The sequence below is a fragment of the Ambystoma mexicanum genome, chromosome 1q (genome assembly GCF_040938575.1).
Source record: "Ambystoma mexicanum isolate Mex_15411 chromosome 1q, UKY_AmexF1_1, whole genome shotgun sequence".
Taxonomy (NCBI): Eukaryota; Metazoa; Chordata; class Amphibia; order Caudata; family Ambystomatidae; genus Ambystoma; species Ambystoma mexicanum.
The window spans coordinates 506,064,903-506,087,689 of record NC_090922.1 but is presented as its reverse complement, the minus strand read 5'-3'; the positions used below and the strand labels follow the sequence as shown (position 1 = coordinate 506,087,689).

General features: G+C 45.0%; 1 protein-coding gene and 1 long non-coding RNA gene across 3 annotated transcripts in view; one reads left to right on the top strand and one right to left on the bottom strand.

Moving 5' to 3' along the window:
- The window catches only part of LOC138529949 (uncharacterized), a 137,685-nt gene extending 115,365 nt beyond the window's left edge, over nt 1–22,320 (bottom strand). Inside the window, exon 1 of the long non-coding RNA XR_011284845.1 lies at nt 22,183–22,320. This is a non-coding gene — a long non-coding RNA (uncharacterized lncRNA). The remainder of the gene's footprint in view (nt 1–22,182) is intronic.
- Nucleotides 22,321–22,351: 31 nt separating this feature from the next.
- The window catches only part of PLAUR (plasminogen activator, urokinase receptor), a 247,383-nt gene continuing 246,947 nt past the window's right edge, over nt 22,352–22,787 (top strand). Inside the window, exon 1 of one of the 2 annotated variants that reach the window (XM_069640871.1) lies at nt 22,352–22,453. Coding sequence is in view for 1 of the 2 variants with exons in the window: in XM_069640870.1 (XP_069496971.1) it covers nt 22,635–22,683 (49 nt within the window). In the remaining variant the exon portion in view is untranslated. Of the gene's footprint in view, nt 22,684–22,787 lie in introns of both variants that reach the window. The other variant, XM_069640870.1, reaches the window with a different exon arrangement.

The following is a 22,787-nucleotide window of genomic DNA, read 5'->3' as shown; positions in this document are numbered from 1 at the left end:
ATCAAGGTGAAGAGCAACATAACCTGCATTGCCTGTGGCAAATAAATCAGTGGAACAAACAGCATAAATGTGTATTGTGTCTTCACAGATGAAGTTGTGAATCTTAATGTGGGTGAAAGTCAAGTAAATTTCTAAAAAGTGTGAAGCAGGCCTTACCAAAGGGTACGTGTAGCATAGCCTGGAGTTTTTGTCCTTGCATGGAAGTATACCAGGATAGGGATTGTTAGTGGTAGTCCTGGTAGGGTAGTGGACACTGCAGAAGACATTGAAGTACTACATTGTGGTTGAAGGTTGTGAAGGAAAGAATGTTGCAAGACCACTATTGTGTTTGATGAATTGTAGATAAAATCATCCTGACAATGATATTGTTGTGAATCAAGAAGCATTGTTGAATTGCTTGTTTTGCAAGAAAGAGAAATGATATTGAGATATTGATTATCAGTTTGAAGATAAAGACTCTTCATTTCATTTTGTGTGCCAAGTGAAGGACATTTGGAGCAAGAAGAACTTTATGAATAGAACTTGGCTACGCAAAAAGGAATCCTTCTTATTTGGAATTTTGATTGGAAATGCTGCTTTTGAACCCAGGGAAGGGGCTCAAACCACAGCTACAAGAATTCAAAGTACTGATGAAAATAGAGGTCTGTGGGCAAAATCAGATGGGCTGGAGTGCTTATAATCAGGCCCTAGTATAGAAGTATCAGAGGCAGGCCTCTGGTGAGGAAGATACTCACCAATTAAAGAAAGTTGTGAAGGACGCAGAGTTTGAAGGAACAAGAAACTCTGCCACTGTGAACGGATACGTGTAATTCCTTGAGGATGGTGACAGGCTAGTGCAACATTCAGTAGACCATGGCAGACTATCTGTTAGTCTTTCACCTGAGGGCAGACAGGAGGGAGGCATGCTGGCAAACATCTCAATATCTAATGCTGAATACTCTTGAGGCTCTGGTGCTGAAGTCAAGCACTTGGGAGAAAGCTCTTGTTTAGAAGGCAGGCATTCTGGTGGTCTTCCCGAAGCATAAGAATTGTAGTCTCGAGGTGTTTCAGGAATAGATGGTTGGGATTCAGGAGGAATCTATGGGGCTGAAAGACATGCAGCAGGATCTGACCCTTACGCAGGTATGCCTTTATCATTGACACCGAGGATAAGCATGCCACAAGTATCTCATGAGCTGAAGGCAGGCTCTGGAATGTCTGCCGGAGGCTCTACACCTGAAGAGAGATGTGTTGCTGTAGTGGAAAACATGTATTCCTTAAGTGACCTTGAGGCTGATGACATGCATGCTGGAGCCATTTCTACAGCCAAAGTGAAGCATGCATGTTTGGGTCTTTCCAGTTTTTACCACAAATTCATCTCCCAGTTTGCTGGGAAGGGTCTACCAATCACTTGACTACTCAAAAAAGGACACCACTGCAGATGTCCTTTTCCAAGACTTAAAAATGAAATGTTCTATGTTATTTTGCTGACAGCAATTCCTTCAAAGTACTTTGAAAGAATTCTGCTGCCAAAACTAATCCATTTTGGGGGGTGTCCCGCTCAAGCCCTGCCCTTTCCCAACACCACTCACCCTTCTCCTACCCCACCCCTTTCACCCCGTTACCCCCCATATATATGCTGGTGAGTTTGTGACAGACTTCTATCGAAGTAAAATACTTCAGATTGGGGCAGTCCTGAAACCCATAGCCTACTTTTGCATTTTATGTATATTTATATAGCAGTTCCACCAAAGCACTATACAGGGGTTACAGAAAATGGTACAAAAAAAGAGCAAATGGTCAACCGATAGGAAATTAAGCAGAAGAAAGTGACAGAAGGAGGTGAGCTTTGAGATGAGAATGAAAAATGCAGAGAGGGGGCAGAACAGTTGTCAGTTGGGAGGGAATCCCAAAGTTAAGGGGCAAGAAGGATAAAAGAGATGAAGCATGAGGGGGCGGAAGAAGGTTTTGGGGGAAGCAAAGAGGTGCAGATGTTGAGAAAGAAGAGAGTGGGAATGTATGTAAGGAGAGATCAAAGCAGAGAGATGAAGAGGCCAAGATAGCACTTGAAGACGATAAAGTGAAAGTCAAATTGAAAGTGAGAGTCATGGTGAAGCAGAAAGATAGAGAAAAGTGAAGAATATACAGAGATCTGAGGAGGTAACAATAATAGGAGCCGAATGGCCGAATTAAAGATAAAGCATAGGGGGCAAGATGTGAAGAAGAAAGATCAAGTAACAGGGCACAGCAGTAGTCGAGGCAAGAGGGGATAGACATGAAGACGAGAAGGTCTGTTGCTTGAAATGAAAGAAAAGGATGAATCTTATGGTTATTGAAGAGTTGGTATCAGCAGGTTCTAGCAGTGGAAGTTATGCAGTCAGAGAATTGTATCCGCAGATTCTGGGCAGTTAGGGAGAATTAAACAAACGTGGAGGGAACACAAAGAGTAAGAGGAAGGGTTGCGGAAGGAGGTTGATGGGGGAAGGAAAAGGACTTTGGTTTTGGATGGGTTCAGGTGGAGGAACCAAGAAGACATCCAGGATTGGACCACAGAGGGACAGGAAGGGACACAGGAGTGGAGGGAAAAGAGAAGAAGATTTGTCAGTCGTCCTCCTGAAAGTGGCATGAGAGATTAAAGGATTCAATGAGTGATGCAAAAGGTAGAGTATAGGTGGAAAATAGTAAAGGGCCAAGGAATGAAATTTGGAGAACACCATATAGAAGGGGATGGGGTGAGGTATTATCAGCCCAGGAAACATAGTAAGTACGTGCAGAAAGATAGGAGTGTAACCATTGTAGGACAGAGCCAGAAAACCCAAGAGAAGAGAGGGCAGAAATAAGAGTGGGATAGTTGATGGTATCAAAAGCTTTGCCAAGGTCGAGGAGAATAAGGATTGGGGAAAGTTTGCTGTGATGAGCCGAAGGAAGTGAGTTGGTGAAATGAAGAAGAGTGGTCTCAGTGGAATGTGCAGGATGAAAGCTTACTGAATAGCAGGCATACGGGAGTAAATATTAAAGGTGAGAGGAGATTTGAGAATAGATTAGCCTTTCCAAGAGCTTGGAGACGAGGGGGAGAGTGGTTGGAAGTTAGAGGGGGTGGAAGGATTCAAGGAGGGGTTCTTTAGGATGGGAATGATGATTGGATTTTTTTTAAAGTATGGGAAAGATAGAGGTAGAGAGAGAGAGAGAGAGAGAGAGAGAGAGAGAGATTAATAAGGGCTGTCAGATAGGGTATTGGCATCTATTTTTCCATATCTGCCCATATTAACCATGCTTAAAACAACATGTGGTCTGAGCCGCAGACCAGGCCTTCTTGCTAAATGCACAGTGCGATGAAAACACTTTAATATTTAGTGAAATGCAAGCCATAGGATTTGCTTTTGCATGTTGCAATATAAATGCACAATACAATAAAGATGTTTTCCAATAGCCAGGGCTGCGTAATAAAGGCCTTGAGCTGGGTACATCGCACTCTTACTGTGTAAACAATGCCGTTCATTACTATGTAGCCTTATTTCTGGGATAAAGCCAATGTTCTCGCAAAATACAAAACAAAGATAACTGCAAACTACAAAATGCATTCCTTTCTGTAGTTTTGTTCTGTGGTTTTAAACAGGATTCTGTAGTTCGCTGACTTTTGTTGGAAGGATTCCTAGTGTCGAATGATGACATTGTCCTTGGCTAACATTTACACAAGAAAAGCGTTGTCAGCTGAAACACTTTTTATTGAAACAATTCCTAGTTGTGGATGGTGTTTGTGTCCTTGGCCTTGCTTACACCCAAAAGATCTGTGTAGCTGATATTATTGCCTTAGAAAGATTTTCGGTGCTGAACAAAGTTTGGAGATTCTAGGCATGGAATAAGGGATGGCCCAAAAGGTATATAAGTAAGTAAGCTCAGCCCCTGCACAAAGATGTTCGTGGCAGCAGAGCAAGAAGACGAGGAGGCAGATGGCTGGAAGGAGAGGAAGAACAGCACGGCTTTCCAGATGGGAGGGGTCAACTCCCTCCTAATTCTTTTACTGGATTTTTGGAAGCCCCACGCTGAATTCTGACTAGTTTGAAACATTTTTTAGCAGAACTTGAATTCTTTTTGAGCTGCTTGTGGAAAGATCTTTGCTTCCCCACAAACCCCCAAGGCACTTCAGCTCACAGTCTAAGAGCAGACAACTTATTCTGGATTGGTTATATGCTATGTCCAAAGGACATAAATAATTTTTGAAGCATTGTATCCTATTTTTATGTATTTCTGACAGAAGGCTCATGGTGCAGTAATAGGTGGCTTGGATCTTTTCCATTTTTTTCATTTTTCAATTTTTCCTTGAATTGTGAATTTTTCCAGGCACCCAGTCCTGTGCATCCCTCATCTCTCTATCCTCTACAGTTAGTGAGTATGAGGTGTTTTGTTTTGCCCTTCATTTGACATCACATTGAGAAAGGTATTTAGGTATTGATTGAAGCAGATGCTTCTATGAGATTGCTTATCATGATTTGGTGATGCAGGTGCTAGATTTCCTAGCAGGATCTGTGAGGTTACCTGTCACAACCTTGGCTTTTAAGATGATTAGGATTTCTTGGAGAAGGTTGATCAGTCTTAGGGTCTCATTACACGGTAGGCGGTAACCATGGCACTATCAGCACCATGGTTGCCGCCAGTATTTTACTGTGTCCGCCTTGGTGGATGGCGGAATTACCGCCCTACTCCAAGGTGAGCGGGGGCGGTAATTCCCCATTCACCAAAGCACTTCCCCATTCCCATTTTTGCCCCCATAGGGTATAATGGGAATGGGGAAGGAGCTAATTACAGTACCGCAAATTGCGGTACCGTAATTAGCAGAGGTCCCTTTGCGGCACCCTACTTTAACGGCTGGTAAAACCAGCCATTAAGGTCGGGTCCCGCAAAGGGAACTCGTAGTAAGGCGGTAAGGGTTTACCGGTACCGGTGCCCTTACCGGTACCGGTAAACCCTTACCGCCTAATGTGTAATGAGGCCCTTAGTCTTTATTTGAGGTAGATGTAATGAAGATGATTTCAGCCTTTTCAGTAATAACTTTATGCATTTTAAGTGTGTAGTGTGTACTGATGACAATGTCTCTTTATCATCAATGTCTCATAATTAAATTATTTATTTTTTACATGAGAGTGTAAGAAGCATTAATTGTTCGTTACTGAGTCATGCCTATTTGAACATGAATATTAAGTGTGAGGCATCTATTTGATAAATGTATTTTAATACAAATGTGAAGGGTTACTGGGTGATGTGAGAAGTGGACAATCAATACAAATATGTGTGACATTGGTAAACCTCTCCTGTGTTGGCAATTGAGAGAAGCCGCCTACTGAAGGGTTGTTGCCTGCTCTCTTTTCAGTTGCATGGTGATGTTGTACATGCTTTTCCCTACCCCTATTCCTACAACAGCCACTGCTGGAAGGGTCATTGACACTCTCCTGGGGTGAAGGGTAGGCTCTGGAGGTAGAGGCAATAGAAATCACATCAGTACCAGTGGTAGTAGGTATGAGGGCCTACAGAAGTGGGAATAGGGAAAGCAAGGAAGCAGTAGGGTGAGCACGAGAAAGAAATAGGGTACTGTTTACACCAATAAGAGGAGAAAAGGGGAAAAATGGGGATAGGACTGTCATGGTTGTCAAACTTGTCACAGGTTTCTTCGGAACTAGAACTGTCTTTATCCTGAACCCACTCCTCCTCACCTGAATCTTCTGAGGATGACTTGTCCCTTCGCCCCTTTCTCCTTGATGTTTTCCTTTTAGTGAAGAGAAAAGGCCTTCTGCAGTAAGAAGCCACCCTGTCTCCCTGGTAGAACAGGGATGCAGGGGACCCTCTCCCGAAGAAGCAACGAAGAGAGGAAAAAAGCGGATGCTCAAATAAACCTCTCTTGAATGTTGAGACTTGTTGCAGAGTAGCTGTATCCAGGTGTATTGTGGTTCCAGGTACGTGAAGGACCTCGTGACCGTAACAATGATCACGTGATGGAAGGAGTTGGATGCTGTGTCCGTGAACACCGGCAGATCGGGATGCCAAAGAGAAGGAAATCCGGTTCGTAAGCAGGGCGACAAAAAAGCCAAAAACTGGATAAGGACAGAAGCCAAGACAGAAAAGGAAGTCAGGTAAGAGGAGAAAAATGACACCCGAAAAACAGGTATGAGGACAGGGTGAGAGCAAGAGAGGGAGGGGCCGAGGAGCCGAGAGAAAGGGCGGTAGACTAGAAGAAGGATACAAAGTAAACAGAGGGAAAGTAAAAGCAAAGAAGGTACAAGAAAACAAGGTACTTCCGACCGCGGGAAGAAAAAGACAAAAATAACGTGGGAAGGAAGAGGAGGCACCGGACTGGGACTGGTAAGATAGCGAAAGTAGGCACGGTAGAAAAACAAGGCACAGAGAGGGAGGTACGGAGCGTTACGCAACGCACTGAACCAAGCAAGGAGGCGTGGTTAAATACGGAAACAGAGGATAGAGAGGCAGAAAAGACTAGAGCGATACAACAGGAAGTGAAAAGTCAGGGTGGAACATTCTAATGGCGGAGGAGGCGCCATCGGTTTTCTAGACGCCAGGGACTCCTTCTTGCAAACGGCATGACAAGGACAGGGGGATGATGGTTGACAGGAAGGAGGGGAGACGAAGAGAGGGCATTGAGAGGGATGGAGGAACTGAGAGTGGAGACTTAAGAGATAAAGTCATCTGCAAAATGGGCTACAGAGAACATAGATGAGGTGGATGGATCAGGTGGGGGAGGCGAGAGTAGTGTATTTGTTAGTTGAAATAAACAGTGGGGTGGTGTGAAAGGGAAGTGGTAAGTAAGGCAACGTTTTTTGGCACTAAGAAGAGAGGTACCATATGAGGAGTGGAGAGCAGACAGGTGTAGAAAGTTGTTATGAGATCAAGGTTTTTTTTCCAACAGCACTCTGCTTGACATAGAGAGGAACAAAGAGAGCAAAGGTTAGAGGAAAGCTAAGGCTGGGGGGTGTTTGAGTTGGGAAATAAGATGTTAGTGAGTAAGGAGAGTCCAGGGTAGAGGACAGATTGCTATTCAGATTAGAGATGGCTAGGTCAGGGGAGAGAGTAGAGAAAATATCAATAGGAAGAGTAGAGCAGATTACAGAAGAAAATGTAGATGGGGATAACTGGTGCAGATAGTGGCAAACAAATGAGGTAGGAGGGGGAAGAGCTTCAGTAAGTGGAAGTTGAATTGGAAATGGGCAGAAGGAACTGATCGGATGGGTAGATGGAGTAGGGGCTATGGTGGCCAGAAGAAGGACAGAGATGTGTATCTTCCATTTTAAGGACTTTATTAAATAAATGAAATGGTTGAAACCCTGACTATCCCAAAACTATGGGTTTCCCCTGCCTAACACAAACTAATTAGGGTGCTTGTCAGTCGTTAGTGAGTCCAAAAAGAAGATCTGTCCTCTGTCCAAAGCTAATCTATCCTCTCCCTATCACTATCAAAATCAACTAAGGCACATGGGAATGGCAGCCTTCTCCTGTGGTCTTCTTCCCAGCACAGTCACTTTAGTAACTTATTTGCGGGTAGTGCTTGGCAACTACTTTGCTCAGTTCATACAGTTCAGTAATAGAGCTCTTCAATATCTCAATCAGGTATTTGACACCTTCGCTTCCCTTCTGGGATTATTATTCTTCCTCTCCCTTTATCACACTTTTTAGTTGTTCTTTACACAATGTCCACTGTTTTCCCTGGCTGGGCCAGTTAGAGACGCTCCCAAAAAGGTTATCTCTTTGCTTTTCCACTTGACAGTTATTGGAACTAGTGTGAGGGTTCCAATACTGATTCTCACTTGTCTCCACTCTTTAATCTTATTGGGAGGAGTATGAATGTTCCAGTAATGATGCTCACTTTTTTCCACCTCTTTAATCTCACTGGGACGAGTATGAATATTCCAATAATGATTCTCACTTTTCTTCCCCTCTTTGGTTTTACTGGTTTGAGTATGATAGTGCCATTAATGATTCTTGCTTCTCGCCACCCCTTTGGTCTTACGGGGATTAGTATTAAGGCACCAGTAATGATTCTCTAGGTTATTTACTGTTCTACTGTTCTTTCCTTCTTGGCATGAATATCAGGGTTCAAATAATAATTCTTAGTGTTCTCCATTATTTTGTCTTTACTAAGATGAGTATGAGTGTTGCCATATGACTGTCCCATCTCTGCATCCTGCAAGGTGTTGTCTACCATATCCAGAGAAGACCCTGAATCATTATTTAACATCCTTCGATAAATCTGTATTTCCCAAAACATGGATTTTAATTCCTATAATTCACCTGGAAGATACCTGGAAAACATGTCAGCCAAATCCAGAAACTCTTTTGGAATCTGAGTTGCATGCACACTGGTTTCACTGTAACTGGAAGCAAACCAACTCCTTTCAATGGACTGCAACATTCCAAATGCCACAGCAATTATTATGCTTTTGTTTCCATACAAAAACTTCTGGTGTTTGTCAGCACTGGATCCTCTCCAAAGGTCCATGCCAGTGACTGCTTGCGTTCAGCCCAATCATGCAGCTACACCCTGGCTTTCGACCATGCTAACAATGCTTAAAAGCTGCACGCCCTCAAACTTCCTTTTTCTTGGATTGCGTTCTGAACCTCGTGCAGCTGTGACCCATTTGGAATCTCTCTTTGCCTTGCTGACTTCTGCCTTTTGTTTTGCCTGTGACTCTTCCCTGCTCCTGTGTTGCCTTGCTCCAATCTTAAAGCCTTGCCTTGCAGGTTTTGTCCTGCACCATCTTCCTTCTGTCAGTGTGTTTGCTACTTGCTTTTGTGCAGCACCCTGCAGCAATTTACCCGTTTCTTGTCCTGATTGCCTGCATCACTCAGCCTCAGCCCTTGTAACTGGGTCCCTACAGCTTCCAGTCTCTGCTACTTGTGCTGTTTGCTGAAAAAACACAACAGATGTTCCTACCAGGATGACAGACCTCAAATTATTTGATATGGATCTGTTTTTTGAGACAATCTAAGAATCAAATTGAATTTTACTTTTCAGGTATATTCAGGACACACATTATATGAACACAATCGTAACACTTTGATTTAATCAAAGAAGTGTTTTAATTCAACATTTTGTCAGACAGAAGCTATTTTGAAAAAAACAGTTATATCATTATTCACAATATCAGGCCGGGCTGAAGGGCTTTTGAATTTGCTGTTCGTGGCTGTATTGCGGCGGCGACTTTTCGTTTGCAATACACGTTGGAGTCCTTTTGTGTGCTGTACCTTTAAGGACTGTGTACACACCCCTTCCAGGAAGTAATATATAAAGTTTCTGACGTCGCCCTTGCGGCGTTAAGCCATGCAGGAATGAAGGGCTTTGAATTTGCTGTTTGTGGCTGTATTGCGGCGGCGACTTTTCGTTTGTGATACATGTTGGAGTCCTTTTGTGTGCTGCACCTTTAAGGACTGTGTACACGCCCTTCCAGGAAGTAATATATAAAGTTGCTGACATCGCCCTTGCAGCATTAAGCCCTGCAGGAGTGAAGTGCTTTTGAATTTGCTGTTTGTGACTGTTGGGAGGCAGTATAGGCGGGACTATAGCCTTTTGACTGCTACTCCTAGCATCGTTTCCTGCCCTTGGAAGTGCAAAGACTGCCAGTTCGCCAGAATACGAGACCAGAACTGTCATCTGTATTTTGAAGCAGCGTTGGCATGAAGGCAGGGGGTAACTGCTAACACGAACACAAACTGCGATGAAACCTGATTGCTGGGAGACTGCGGAGGTGCTCTCTTTCATCCCGCCATTTGCTGAGCCCGTTCACTCTACATGACAAGCAGGACATTGTTGTTTTGTGAGCCATTGGGACACGTATTGCTCCATTTAACCTCCATATTGGAGGAAACTTTTAACTTGAACTTCTTTGCTGGTCACTGGGGGGGGAGAGACGGCCTAAGGCTGCTCCTCAAGCTATCGGGCATTCCCAGGACGGCAAATAATTTATATACATATTTATACATTGTATTTTTCTTTCACATGATGCAAGTGCAAAATTTGACCTACAAATGAACTTTGTCCCACACTTATTTAAGGAAAGTATCACCCTAGGGGCTGCGAGGTGTGCTCTCCACTTGGGGACATTAATTTATCCGTTGGCCATTGATTGTGCAAAGTTTTCTTTCATCTTTTTATAATCCTTGTGTTCTTATTTCACTTTACATTTGCATGTTTTCAAATTGAGGGTTTTATAAAATACTTTAATCCTAGCTCTATATTTCCGGCTGAGCTTGTTAGAGTACTTTTTTTTCTTCTTTTCCTCTCCTATTTATTCTTACTCCCAACTGCCCCTCCATTTAATAATGCCGACGCTGAGAAGTGGTTTTGGATCCGTAGAGATACAAGAGATTAAGGTGACAGAAGCACAACAGGTGTTAACACCGGGGGGTTGAGGGGGGGATAAAAGCCCCTATGGTAGAGGATCTCCCCGCGTGTACACCTGAAGACTTAAACTATGAAGGGGGTGAGAACTCTACAAAGGGGAGTGAGATGGAGTCCATGCCTACGGATCAACATAAACATTTAGAAAAATTGGGTTCTACGCCGAATGTCTACAGGAAAGTATGCTGGGCACTAAAAGGGTGGTCCGCTTTCATGCATCTACCCCACTTCAGGAGGCAGACCTAAGGGAAAAAATGAAAGCAAAATGACGTCCATTTTTTGATTCCTTTAATGGTTGAGCGATAGAAAGTGGTAAGGAGAGGCATTTACCTGAAAAGAACCTTATCACTCACCATTCTCTGGCGGTGTTCATATTTGGGAACACCAACCAGGACATGGCGCCAAGCTCCAATTTGTGGAATCCACCAAAACGCATTAGTTTGGGGGATCGATCTAGAGGGATTTCAACCCCATGCCACCAAAAACGTAATCAGGGAGGGGGTGATGAAGACAGACATGGATGACTCTTTTATGCAAATGGCGGACGCTACTTGGGACCTCCTGAAAGAAATTATTGATCTAGAGATGCCGATAGGGTTTTCACTTCCTAATCGGAAGGGCTTGAGGAGTCTGTCAGAGGGGGCATCAGCTCGAGAAGTATCCGAAATTTCAGAAAATAAAACCATTGGGGACCATTTAGGGGGTAAGATCAATGACCCCATAATACCGGCCCAAGAGATAGCGAATCCACTTATTAGTGTGAAAGATGGTAACACCCAAACAGAAGGTGGGGAGGGTGATAGACCCACCGAACCCGACTAGGAGATACCAGATAATCGATCCACATCCATGGGCAGACATGAACATCTTTCACCCACTAACAGGGGTGTAGGAGACTATCTCTTCCCACTTCTATCTAACCTGCACATTTTTTTGAATTTGGCCCTTAAAATCTTGGGTGAGACACGAAACTCTGGGTGGATCCCTGGTGGGACAACAATCAGCTTTTAATGAATTAACTGTACGATTGGCCTTTTTAGAAGGTCTTGTGGAAGGTAAGACGAAGAACAACCAAAATACCAAAGAGACTAATCAAACTAAGGGAGGAACAAAACATTAGGCTGACCACTATGGATGCAAAAAGTACCACACTGTTGGAATTCATGATTTCAGGGGAACGGCCAGCCCCTTCCTATAGAGGGGTAAGAGATGAAGAAACCCCATGCCCGGGGGGGGAGAGTGTGGAGAATAATGAGCAACGAGATAGATCGAGTGCTCCCGATAGTCCTTCCCCACTTTTAGATGCAATGGCAACAATAGGGAATGGGGAGGCGACCGGGATCCTATTATGGAACCCACTAATGAGGGGGTGCTTTTCAACATTAGTAGTGAATACTCTATTGTTGTTCACCAGACTCCACCGAAAAAGGGGGTAAAGTGTAAACAGACAACCAATTATACTAAGAAAACACTGTGTCAATTAGATGAGGAAATTCTGGTTTCTCCCAGACCTCAAAGACAGAGAGAATCACCTCTCAATATATCTAATCATGATATTAATGAGGTACCCCAGCCGCCTATTCGTAAGCGGAAAAAAACAAAAAAAGGAGCCAAGATGTTGAAAAAAACTAAAATTATGGGGAGGAATTCTAATCTTAAGGCTATTAGAAATATACAAGCTCAAGAAGAGCAACCAAGTGGTAGCTGTAGTGGTAGAGTTCCCACTAATGTTGAGGGGTTGGATTGGGGGAAGGTACCAAGGAACACATGCCGACAGGTGGAGAAGAAAATATAAACCCTGATACTAGAGATGGAAATCAATTTAGGGCAGGACAAGATCGCCCACAAACAAAGCAAACTAAGATGACAGCCTTTGGGAAAATAGTTAGCACCAAACATGCTAGAATTTCCACAGGCTCACATCAATTGAGTATACTACCAGTGTTGAGCCCACAATTATTGGTCCCCGATATTCCACTTAGTGCATCATTGATTAGCAGGATACAGCCAATGGCTAACAACCAAAGTGGACTAATCTCTAACAATACACCCAAGAGTTTAATAAATACACTGGCCGTGAATACACAGGAGAAACTGACAGCTAAACTACTTATACCAAACGACAAGGAGCAGCCAGTATCTAAACAGCCAACCTCGACGAATAACACAGGGAAGATCATCGGTTGGATTAATAACAACAAGGCAGATCCAGTGGCTAATTTGAACAGAACTAATCTACTAAACATCTTTAAAAAAAATACCACTACTCCGATCTATAACAACTGACGATATAGATGCTATAGCTCTCCCAGGACATAACAAACACCGAAAGGTAAGCAGTTTCCATTCGGGATGGCAGCCGATATGGTTCGTGCACAAGAAAAAAATATTGAGTCCTTGGGTTTTGGCCTGTTAACCTTAGCTAATGCTGAAGAGGCTGATAGCTTCCTGTCATACAAGGAACCTACTAACGCTCCAGCGGAACAAATTATACACTCGGTTTCTCATCCACTTATAAATTCTGAACCGGTGCTGACTTTGATTTCTAGTCTATTAAATAATGGTCAGGATTGGTCCTGGGTAAAGCCAGCTCTTAAAACCCTTGAGACCCTTAGACAGGGATCAGGCTGTCCCCGACAGTATTGATATTGGGATCATCTCATGGGATTCATGTGGGGGTAAAAACCTGAATACATTTTTGAGTAAGCATGCAACTTATACTCTCCCACGCATTTATCTATTTCAAGAAACTTTGATGCTTAACGAAATCCATATGGAAGGTTTCTATACTTTTTCTTACCCGGCTTCTAGGGGTATAAGCAGGCAGGCCTAGTGGTGGTTTGACCGTTGCTATTGATTGTAATTTGGGGCTCCAATGTAGAGTGATTTATAGTGGTTACTGGCTTCAAGTTATTGCATTATTCCCGCAAATTGACTTGATACAATCCTCTTGCTGAACCTTTACTGGAATCCTCTGAAAATACCTTTTGAGAAAGTGGAAGAGATTCTTGGAGAGATTCTGGGAGACTGGTATAAGAAGGGCTTCGGCGATCGTATTGTGATGGGAGGAGACTTTAATTCTCTTTGCGCAGAGGTACTATGTGGAATGATAGGTGGGCTACCACTAAGGTGCTTCATCCTAATCTTAGCAGAGGGATACGATGGGATAAACTTTTAGAGACTTGGGATTAGGTATGTTGGATCACCCCATTAACTCAAATCTACCCAAACATACCTGCAAGAGGGGCCCTAATAGTTCTAGGATTTATTTTTTTACGTCTCTAATGGATGGAAGCAAGTCTGTGGTAACTTGACCCACATAGACATTGATTTGGGTGACCACACTCCTTTACTCTTTACTCTGACTATGGCTCTCCCGGGTTTTCAAGTAAGACCAGATTATATGGGTCTCTCAACTACAAAACGAGGGAGAGCGGTCAATTGGAATAAGAATACGGTTAAGAGATTTAATACCCTTATCCTAGAACATCTGACCAAAGTTGCTTAATCGAACCCAGAGGATGGGGCCCTCGCCTCCGGGGGGAATTTTTATAATAATATCATGATGTCTTGTGCCTATAAAATCAGCAAGGTGGGTGGGTATTGCTTACATATACTTGAGAACATCAGGCCGGGAAGGTACTCCGCTGTAACTGAAATCTGGTGATCCAGACAGAAATGCCAGAAGTCCTTGGCTAATTCTGCTAGGGGTCTCGACTTGGTGCCGCCGAGATGGTTGATGTATTTTGCCGCTGAGATATTGTCTATCTTTAGTAAAATACAGCAACTCGCTTTGTCTTTGGCAAAAGAGCGCACTGCAAAAGAACCTGCAAGAAGCTATAGACAATTGATATGAAGGTCCAGCTCTTGAGGGGACGAAAGTGTCGGGGCGTTCTTGCCAGGAATTATGCTGACCTCGGGATTGTTGAGGTCTCTTGTCGAAGACGTAACGGCCGGAAGAGCGACCTCTTCCTCGTCCGGCCCTGGAGAAAACCTTGGTTGCAAATACTCTTTTTATAGAAGACTGTGCTTTGTCCAACGCCGTGAATGTCCTGACGAATGTTGTCATCTCTTTCATAAAAGCATCTCCGAAAAGCTGGCCTTGCGCAGTTGGGCCGGATTCTGTGTCTGCCAGTTCGGTTAATTTGGCATCTATTTTGTATAGGATGCCTTTCCGTCGCTCTGTTGAGATGGCGCAACTGGCGTTGCCCAAGAGGCAAATAGCCCTCTGGACCCAACCGGACAGTATCACTGGGTCGATGGGGTCCGATGAGGTGATGGCTGCATTCGCAAGATCGGAGATTTTTGCTAGTGGACCTGCTATGTCCAGTACTTTATCCTGGCAGGCCTTCCAGGCGCGTTCAATACCCTTCCTGGGGTCTTTAACGTTTTTACCCAGAAAGGTAATCATTTTAGAATCAAGCTCTGGAGTCAGAGCTACTTTATCCGCAATGTCTGGTTGTGGACATTCAGCATGTAGTCTGGCCCGAACTTCTTTATCGAATGGCTTGCGCAGCCTAAGGTAGATGTAACTCGATGTCTTGGAAGATGGATCCCAGTCGGTGGACCTGGGGTGTAATAAGTCTCCCGGGGTAAATGTACCTTCAGTAGAAGGTTTGGTCCCAGTTGTGTCTTTAGGGATGGGGTCTGCCGCAATCCCTGACACGGAGGGTTTTGAATCCTCAAAATGAAATTCCTCATCTGAAGAGGAGTGAGAAAGATCAGCGCCGTAGACATTCTTATTATGACCTTCTTCTTCGGAGCCCTGTCCATATCCCTCCGGGCTTGAGGGTCTATTTCCACTGATTTCGTCCTCGGGGTAAGAGGGTTGATGGGAAGGGGTTACCTTAAGCCTTGAGAAGGCGTCTGTTACGGCAGCTGTGACATTAGAAGGCTGGCACGGGGGGGTCGTAGAGCTTTTACTCTTGCGAGCCGGTGTACATCCCCCTTCGGTAAGGTGCTTCCTTTTCTGTGTTCTCTTCCTCCCAGGAGGGGAGGTCCCTCTGAAATGCTCCTCCATAGTGTCTAGGCGATTTTGTATGGGAATGAGCATATCTGTTACAGCTTTAGGATCCCAGAACCTTCTGTAAACTATTAGCCATTGCCACTTCATCTATGTAACAGTGATCTCCCTCAGCCTCAGACCAAGCCTGATCTGATTGAGGCGAGTACTGTTCTGCCATTATAAAATAAATGCACCTTACTCACTTATTTTTTTTTTTTTCTTTTCTGGGCTTCTGAACGCCTTCTCTCACTGCCCAGTAATCTTATTTCAGTTAAGCTTTGTAATTGTTCTTAATATGCTGAATAGGAGATTTCTTTGATCTATCCGCGGTGAAAAAACCCGCGAGAAGAAACACTCGTTCTTTTCTGAGGAAAGATTCTGGTTCTCGAGCTTCAAGAAACCGTTATATTATAACGGGCACGCGCGCTCGAGCGCCGGAATGTAGAGGAAAGGACCAGGAGAGCAGGAGCTCCCCTGGCGGCCTGCAGGCAGTGCAGCGTGCTCCGGCTAGGCCGCGCCCGACTCCCAGTGCTTCAGGAGCGCAACGAAGCTGCGGGTAAGCCGGCGCGAGTACGCTGAGGGATCCGCTCGACGAGCAGATTAAATAACGGCTGATCAGCTGTGACCGTGTGAAGCAGAGCTTCACATTAAGCGGTCTCCGAGGCCAGAGGACTGGCGTCGGAGCTCAACATAAAAGTACAAATTATTTTTTTTAATTTTATTTTTTTTAAAATAAATATTGAAAGTAAAATTCGTATAAGTCTATAACCATGCAGTAAACATATATTATGAAATTTTGCAACGTTATCTTTTAAATTATAAAATCATGATGTAAGCAGTGCTAAACATGAAGTACTTATCTCTTGCTGTGAGCAGCAAAGAAAGAGGAAGCGTCATCATGTTTAGGACTGTTTATGCAGGGGATCTGAACTACTATGGGTGGACTAGGTCACGTGTTGATGGCCTCTAAATGAACTGGAGCTAAGCTCCCTGGGAAATGTAGTTTCTTCAGAGACTCTTACCTTTTATGTTATGATGTTACTGTTATATTGTTATTCTTATTATATATATTTGGTGCACCTGTTTTCTGCACATTACTCATGGCACATTTGGTGCACAAATATCTTGCTGCTGAGCTTTTTTCTTTATTGTCGAATAAAAGAAAGAGAAGCATAATGGGAGCCTCCAATCTTGACATAGAATTGGATCTGCGGTGGGCCAGTTGTGGAAAATATATACATGCGTCGAGGCAGCATGACAGCCAAGCGGATGGAACGGGTAAGAAAAAGGGATTCCCCCTGCATTGGTTTTCATGTTTTTCCCTCAGCTGGTCATTCAGTTCAAACATTTATATAATGGCTCTACTTGCTGATCTTAACTCCACTGGAACCCATAACCAACACCTACCTGAACAGATGCTTCTTCAACAGAGGCCTAAAAGTGCTGTCAGTAATAGAATTAGGTAATTTATTCCAAAGCCAGGGCCCCAGACTTAACCTCTTACAACCCTGATCTGACAGAGTCCTATGGATGCATAGTCTGTGATATCTGATGGACCAAAGGTTCCATCTTGAGATATACTGTGTAATACTATCCTTAAAGTAGGTGTAATATGTGACATGGATGCATTGGAAGATGATGCAGAGAAATGTAAGCTTTATTTCCTACGGGAGGCCACAGTAGATTCCTGCAAGCAGCTTGGATATGATCACTTTCTTTACATCCAGAAGCCAATCAGATTTGATCCACCTTAATTGTGCTATTAAGTTTCATTCAGTGCATTTAATCAGTCCAAATGGCCAGTCACTTGGGCTTCCATTATAACTTCACACTTGTCCAGTGGAATGAAGCCGCACATCCTACACTGCCACCTGACTTTAAAATAGCATCCGTTGCAAATGGCCTGGACCTTTATCAGCCATAAAGTTGGAGCATTTAATCGAAGATAACAAGTTGACAGGGTTTTCAAAAATCAGACGGAGGTGAGGTGTGAGGAGAGACTTCCTCGTAGTGTTAGCAGGACCTTCTCCATCTTCCCCTCACTAATAGGCGGTCTAAATGTACAGTCAAACAGATTTAAGGTAAGCTGTAATTGCTATATGCTGGCTAAATGAAGAGGGATGCTTTAGCTTAATAATCTAGTTTTGGAATGGTGAAAATTGTTGTAAAATGTAGTGGAACTGTTAACAGTGAAAAATAAAAGTTGTGGTACAACATTTCCGATTGTTTCCGTTCACTACGATTTCTGGTCTTGCAGCATTATTTCGAAGGTCAGACAATGGCCCGCATTATGGGTCTGATGGAACTGTGCCAGTAAAACCGTCAGGTACCGACCCGTAATGATCTACTGCCGCCTGACTTGCCTGAATCACCAGGGCATTACAGCCCCGGCAGTCCAATAAGTCAGGCACTGGTAAAATGTTGATCCCGATTGGGAACGGGGACCACGGAAGCACCGGCACCGTTAATAACGGAAAGACTGCGGGCGGGTGCCATTCCACCCGCCAGGTCTGACCCGGGGGGGGCGGAACGGCACCCGCCCACAGACTTGTAGTTTGCCAGTCCCAAAACTATGGTGCCGGTAAGCTTACCGGCACCGTTGTTTACAGACCGGCAAACTTGTAATGAGGGCCAATGTGTGCAATTGCAGGATTGGTGTAATTATCCGAGGCTTGAATGGCTAAGCACTGCACCCTGAACAGGTGGCAAAATACATCAATGGTTGGAAATAGTTTGCTGAAGAAACCCACAATGCTGCGCGCAGGCGTGCAACGTCATTGAGCTAATCGGGCTCCAGCCCCCAACACCCAGAAATGGGAGCTGTAGGGCGGGACTTCCGTGCGCGGTCTTTGTTAACAGCAAAGTCATTTGTCCTTGGACCCGAAGTGGCCACAGACACAGGAAGGTAGATGTCCAAGGCTATAAGCAGTGGGGTAACAAGCAGGGCAAATTCAGGAGCTGATAAGGCGCCTGCAGCAAGGGATGAATAAAAGGGGTCTTTAGAATCTTTTGGCAGCACAAGGGGCCCCAGCCTTTCACCCCCCCATCCACCAGCGACACACAATCAGGGCACCTGGGAATCAAAGGGGATCTGTCCCGGCATAACAATCTAGGAAGTCCCATCAGGGAGGAAAATGGGGTGAGGGGAGTGGGGCGATGCTGGCCAATCTGGGGCTGGTCCCAAAACACCCAGAGACCAAACGGCCTGGCCTCAGTGGTTTCTAGGGAAATAAGAAGGCAGCAAACTGCCATGGTAGATAGCATTCTCAGTTGTGCCCCTGGCGGTGGCAAGCTGCGCAGAGCTGTAACGTTTTTAAACCACCCTCCCCTGCCGTCCTTTACAGCGCGAATGAAAATGTCACTGTCATCTCTCGCATTTGAAGGGTTAGCCCCCGCCTAAATGTTTTCCTAGGTGCACCCCTGGATGTGCGCAATTGCATTTTGTTGGGCAGAGAGGTCAGGGGAGCCTTTCCCAAAACTGGAGGTGTTAAAGTTTTACTGTATTTGTGCAGAAAAATGTACGTGAAAAAACGCAGTAAAACTTTAAAGCTGCTACTTTCAAGAAAGTCTTCAATCGCCTGCATAATTGCGCTTTAAAATTTACTGTTTGATAGTTGGTCCCTACATCAGACATTGGTGGTAGAACAGTGGAGGTGTAGCCTCCAAGTTTGCCATGCCCATTTAATGAAGTGGCACCTCCCATCACCAGTTAGCCACCCACGAAATGTAGGTTTTGTTGCGCATATTTGCACATGCAGGGCCAGCGCTAGGCGCTTGCAGTAGGTGCGGCTGCACTTGGCAATGCCTGATGGGGCCCTGCGCAGAGGGTGCTATTGACTTCCTCTTTTTGCAGGTTGCAGCGCGGGCCGTGTGCTCAGAGTAGATACACTTTCTGCTGCAGTGTCCTGCAGTGCACCCAGCGGCCCACGCTTCAGCATGCATGATGATGGGGAAGCTTACCGGTGTTGTGGAATATCTTTTTGAAATGCGGCTGTTCTACCTTGAGGCTGAGATCCCTTGTTGTGTGTCCTGTGAAGCAACTTGTCACATCTCAACCTCCTGCTGCGACTCTGGGGAGACAAATACCCCACTCCCAGAGGCCCAATAGGCATAGCTGATCACTTTCTTTCCTAAAGCAGAGGATTTAAAGCAGTTGCGATTTACAAGTTATGGCCTATTTAAGAGACCATTGTTTTGGACAACGCGTTTTTAATGTGTTAAGAAGTGCAAAGGTTAATTTGCATTTTGAAAGCACATGCAAAGCATCAGTTAGCTGCCTAAAATATTTGCCCTCCTCCAGCAAATGTTCCTTTTTGAGCTTTTTAATCAGAGTGCAGACATGCCATAAATCTGCTTTCTGGTGTAAAAAAAAACACCTTAAACTCCCAAAAGCTCAGAATGCTTTATTAACACCACTCTACAAAATAGGGAATGTAATGTTGTTTTCTAAAACGGAATGATTTGAAACAGAACTTCTTTTATCCTACACCTTTGATCTCCTCTCGTCCCTTTCGGCGCCCATCCTTTTGGAAGTACCATCAGTAAATCTGAGAAAGCAAGAAACCAAATGCTTCTTCTAGACTTGCTCTCTCACTTGTCAACACTGTGTAGTGAACTCCTTCAAACATCAGGTCCCAGTAATACAGAAAGAAACCTCTTCATTTATCGCAGCACACATGACTGCCATTTTATTACCATTATCAACCATGACTAAATGACTGCAGCCGCTATACCTAAGCAAGCCAATCCAGCACAAGACTGCAGAGAGTTCCAAACTCTGCAGCTGCATACCGGCAAAAGAGAAAATGGGAATCTATGTTTCCCACTTAATGGCCTCCATTGAGTTGATATGGAAGCTAGGATCAAATTGAAGGTAATCTGTTTTACACATACTCTAAGACGAGGGGGAAACAAGCCATGGCAACCGAGCCGCTGTCGTTCAACTTCACTTTCATTGATGTCCCCAAAAAGCCACCTCTTCTTCAAAGGTAGCAACAGATTTTCACATACTGGTTCTCTCCTCTGGAATGTCATGCTCTTCTCAATAAGAACAAGTCCCAATCTAGTACAGTTTGGAGGAAAAATCGTTTCTTCTATCGCAAAATGTCAGCTTGATCTTATTCGTGGAGATGAGCGTGTAATGAAGCTCCTACATGATGTCAATTTGCTGTGAGCACTATACCAAAGCACTGTTGGGAAAGCCCTAATCAATCACTGAATGATTTGCTCTGCATTTAAGGGCAACTGGGCATCTATGCTCATCAGACTTGTTCATGGCTTCTGTGTGCAGAAATGTTTCTGAAAACATACTGATTTTAGCTTGGATGTTTGCAGGTGAGCATATCCCGACACATCCTGGAGCCAGCCTTTGAAAGCTGCACTTAAGTGCAAGCATGGGGGGCCATGGGGTATAGAGCGAGTGGGCAGCGCACGGCGAGACTCAGACTATAAAAAAAATGCAGTGACACCATTGTGAAGCCCGGGCTCTAGCCTCTGCCCCAAAATGTTGGGCTATGTTGACTCAACCCGGCTGACCCACAGACCCCTGGCCGTACAGAACAAGACACAGGGTCTCATTATAAATTTGCCGGTCCGGGAACTACGGTACCGGTAAGCTTGCTGGTACCATAGTTCCCGGACCGGCAAACTACGAGTTGTGCTCGCGGGTGCCTTTCTACCCGCCAAGTCAGACCTGGCGGTCAGAGCGGCACCCGCGAGCACAGCATGTCGGATGCACCGTGCATCTGGCTTCCCCATTCCCTTTGAGCCCTGTAATGACCGGGTAATTGCCCATTCCTGGGCTCAGGAGAAAAATAAATACAAACGGCAGCCGGCTACTGCCAGCCTCCTAATGAGGCCCACGTACTTTAAACGGCTCCTGGGCTTCGCTGTTCATGAAGGCCCTGCAATTACTAACATAAAGCATTTCACTGATAGCACCTGCCTTCATATACATACATTTTTAGGCAATTGAAATCGTGATGGGAGGTTAGTGCTTGCATGTCAGGGGGGTGATTGGAAGCGTAGGAGAGGACAGGAGGCAGCTCATTCTCGTAGCAGTCCTTAAGTGTGTGGTTGAGATTTGAAGAAGAGTTAACTGCTTGTAACATTGAAGTTTCACAGACTGTGACAGCACTCTCACTAGCCCCAGCACATGTTAGGCATGTCCCCCTCCAACACTTCGGGGATAATATGCTCTTGGCAACGTGGGCAACCCAGGAAGGCATCTATCCACCAATCCTGTAATCCCAGACCGGAGAATACGAATAGAAGTTACTAGCAGCACCATTTACATTATTGAAACTTGACAATGGGTGATATATACATATATAAATGTTAACGCTGTTGCCTACATTATACATGCCAACATTCAGAGGCACCTTAGAGGGAGTTTTGAGAGAGAAAAATCGGGAGACATACCTTTTCCCATAGAAATGTATTGGCGCTGGAATTATTTTAGGCAGGAGAAGTGAGAGAAGTCAATATTTCTCACAGAAAAGTCAGGAGTCTCCTGCCTAAATCGGGAGGGTTGACATGTATGCTACATACATAGTGGTCATTATCCTGTGGCACCTCCTGTGATGTTACTTCATGCAAATTAAGGGACCCCGCAGTTAATTTCCAGCACTTGGCCGCACACATTCTAGGGCCGGCCCTGTGCACACGTAGTTGAGTAAACCTTTTGTTTTGAAATATCTGTGCTGAGACATTTGATGAGGCATGTCACACATGGATCCACACATCCCTCGGCTAAACAGGACTTGTAGGGTGCAGGACAGCCACGTGCAATACTCACATCCCAGTGACCGGCAGGTACACGGTGCATGGGGTCCATGTCGCCCTTCACTGAACCTTGCTACGAGAGCACGGCCTGCAGTCTCCCCGGTTACAGGGCAGCACCGGAACAGGCACCCCATTTTCCAGGAAGCGCGTGGGCGTGCACTGACGTCATATCCCTTTCCATTTTTGGGCGGCCGCGGAGCTCACCTTCGCGAGGGCTGGCGCATTTCGTCACTTTGTGCGAGGCGGGCCGAAGTGTACGAGTGGCGAGCTGAGCTGACGAGCAGGTTTGACGTGCTACACATTTTTGACCTTTCTCACGCTTAGCAAAGGGAAAAAAATATCTCGCGGGCTCCCCGACTGTCTAGTTGCGCACTCAATGGCGGAGAGGGAGGCAAGCGGGCTGCTGCACGTCTGAGGGGCACTTGGGGACCGTGCTGTCTGGCGACCCAGGGACCTGGCCCCAGGATGAAGGCGGCCCTGGGGACCCTCTACATCCTGATTTTCTTCCCAACCGGTGAGTGATTCTTTCTCGCATACCTCGCGAGTCGTCCTCTTGTCTGCGGTGCCAAGGAAGAGCCACCTGAGGCACAGCTTGGAAATCTCTAAGCCACATGGAAT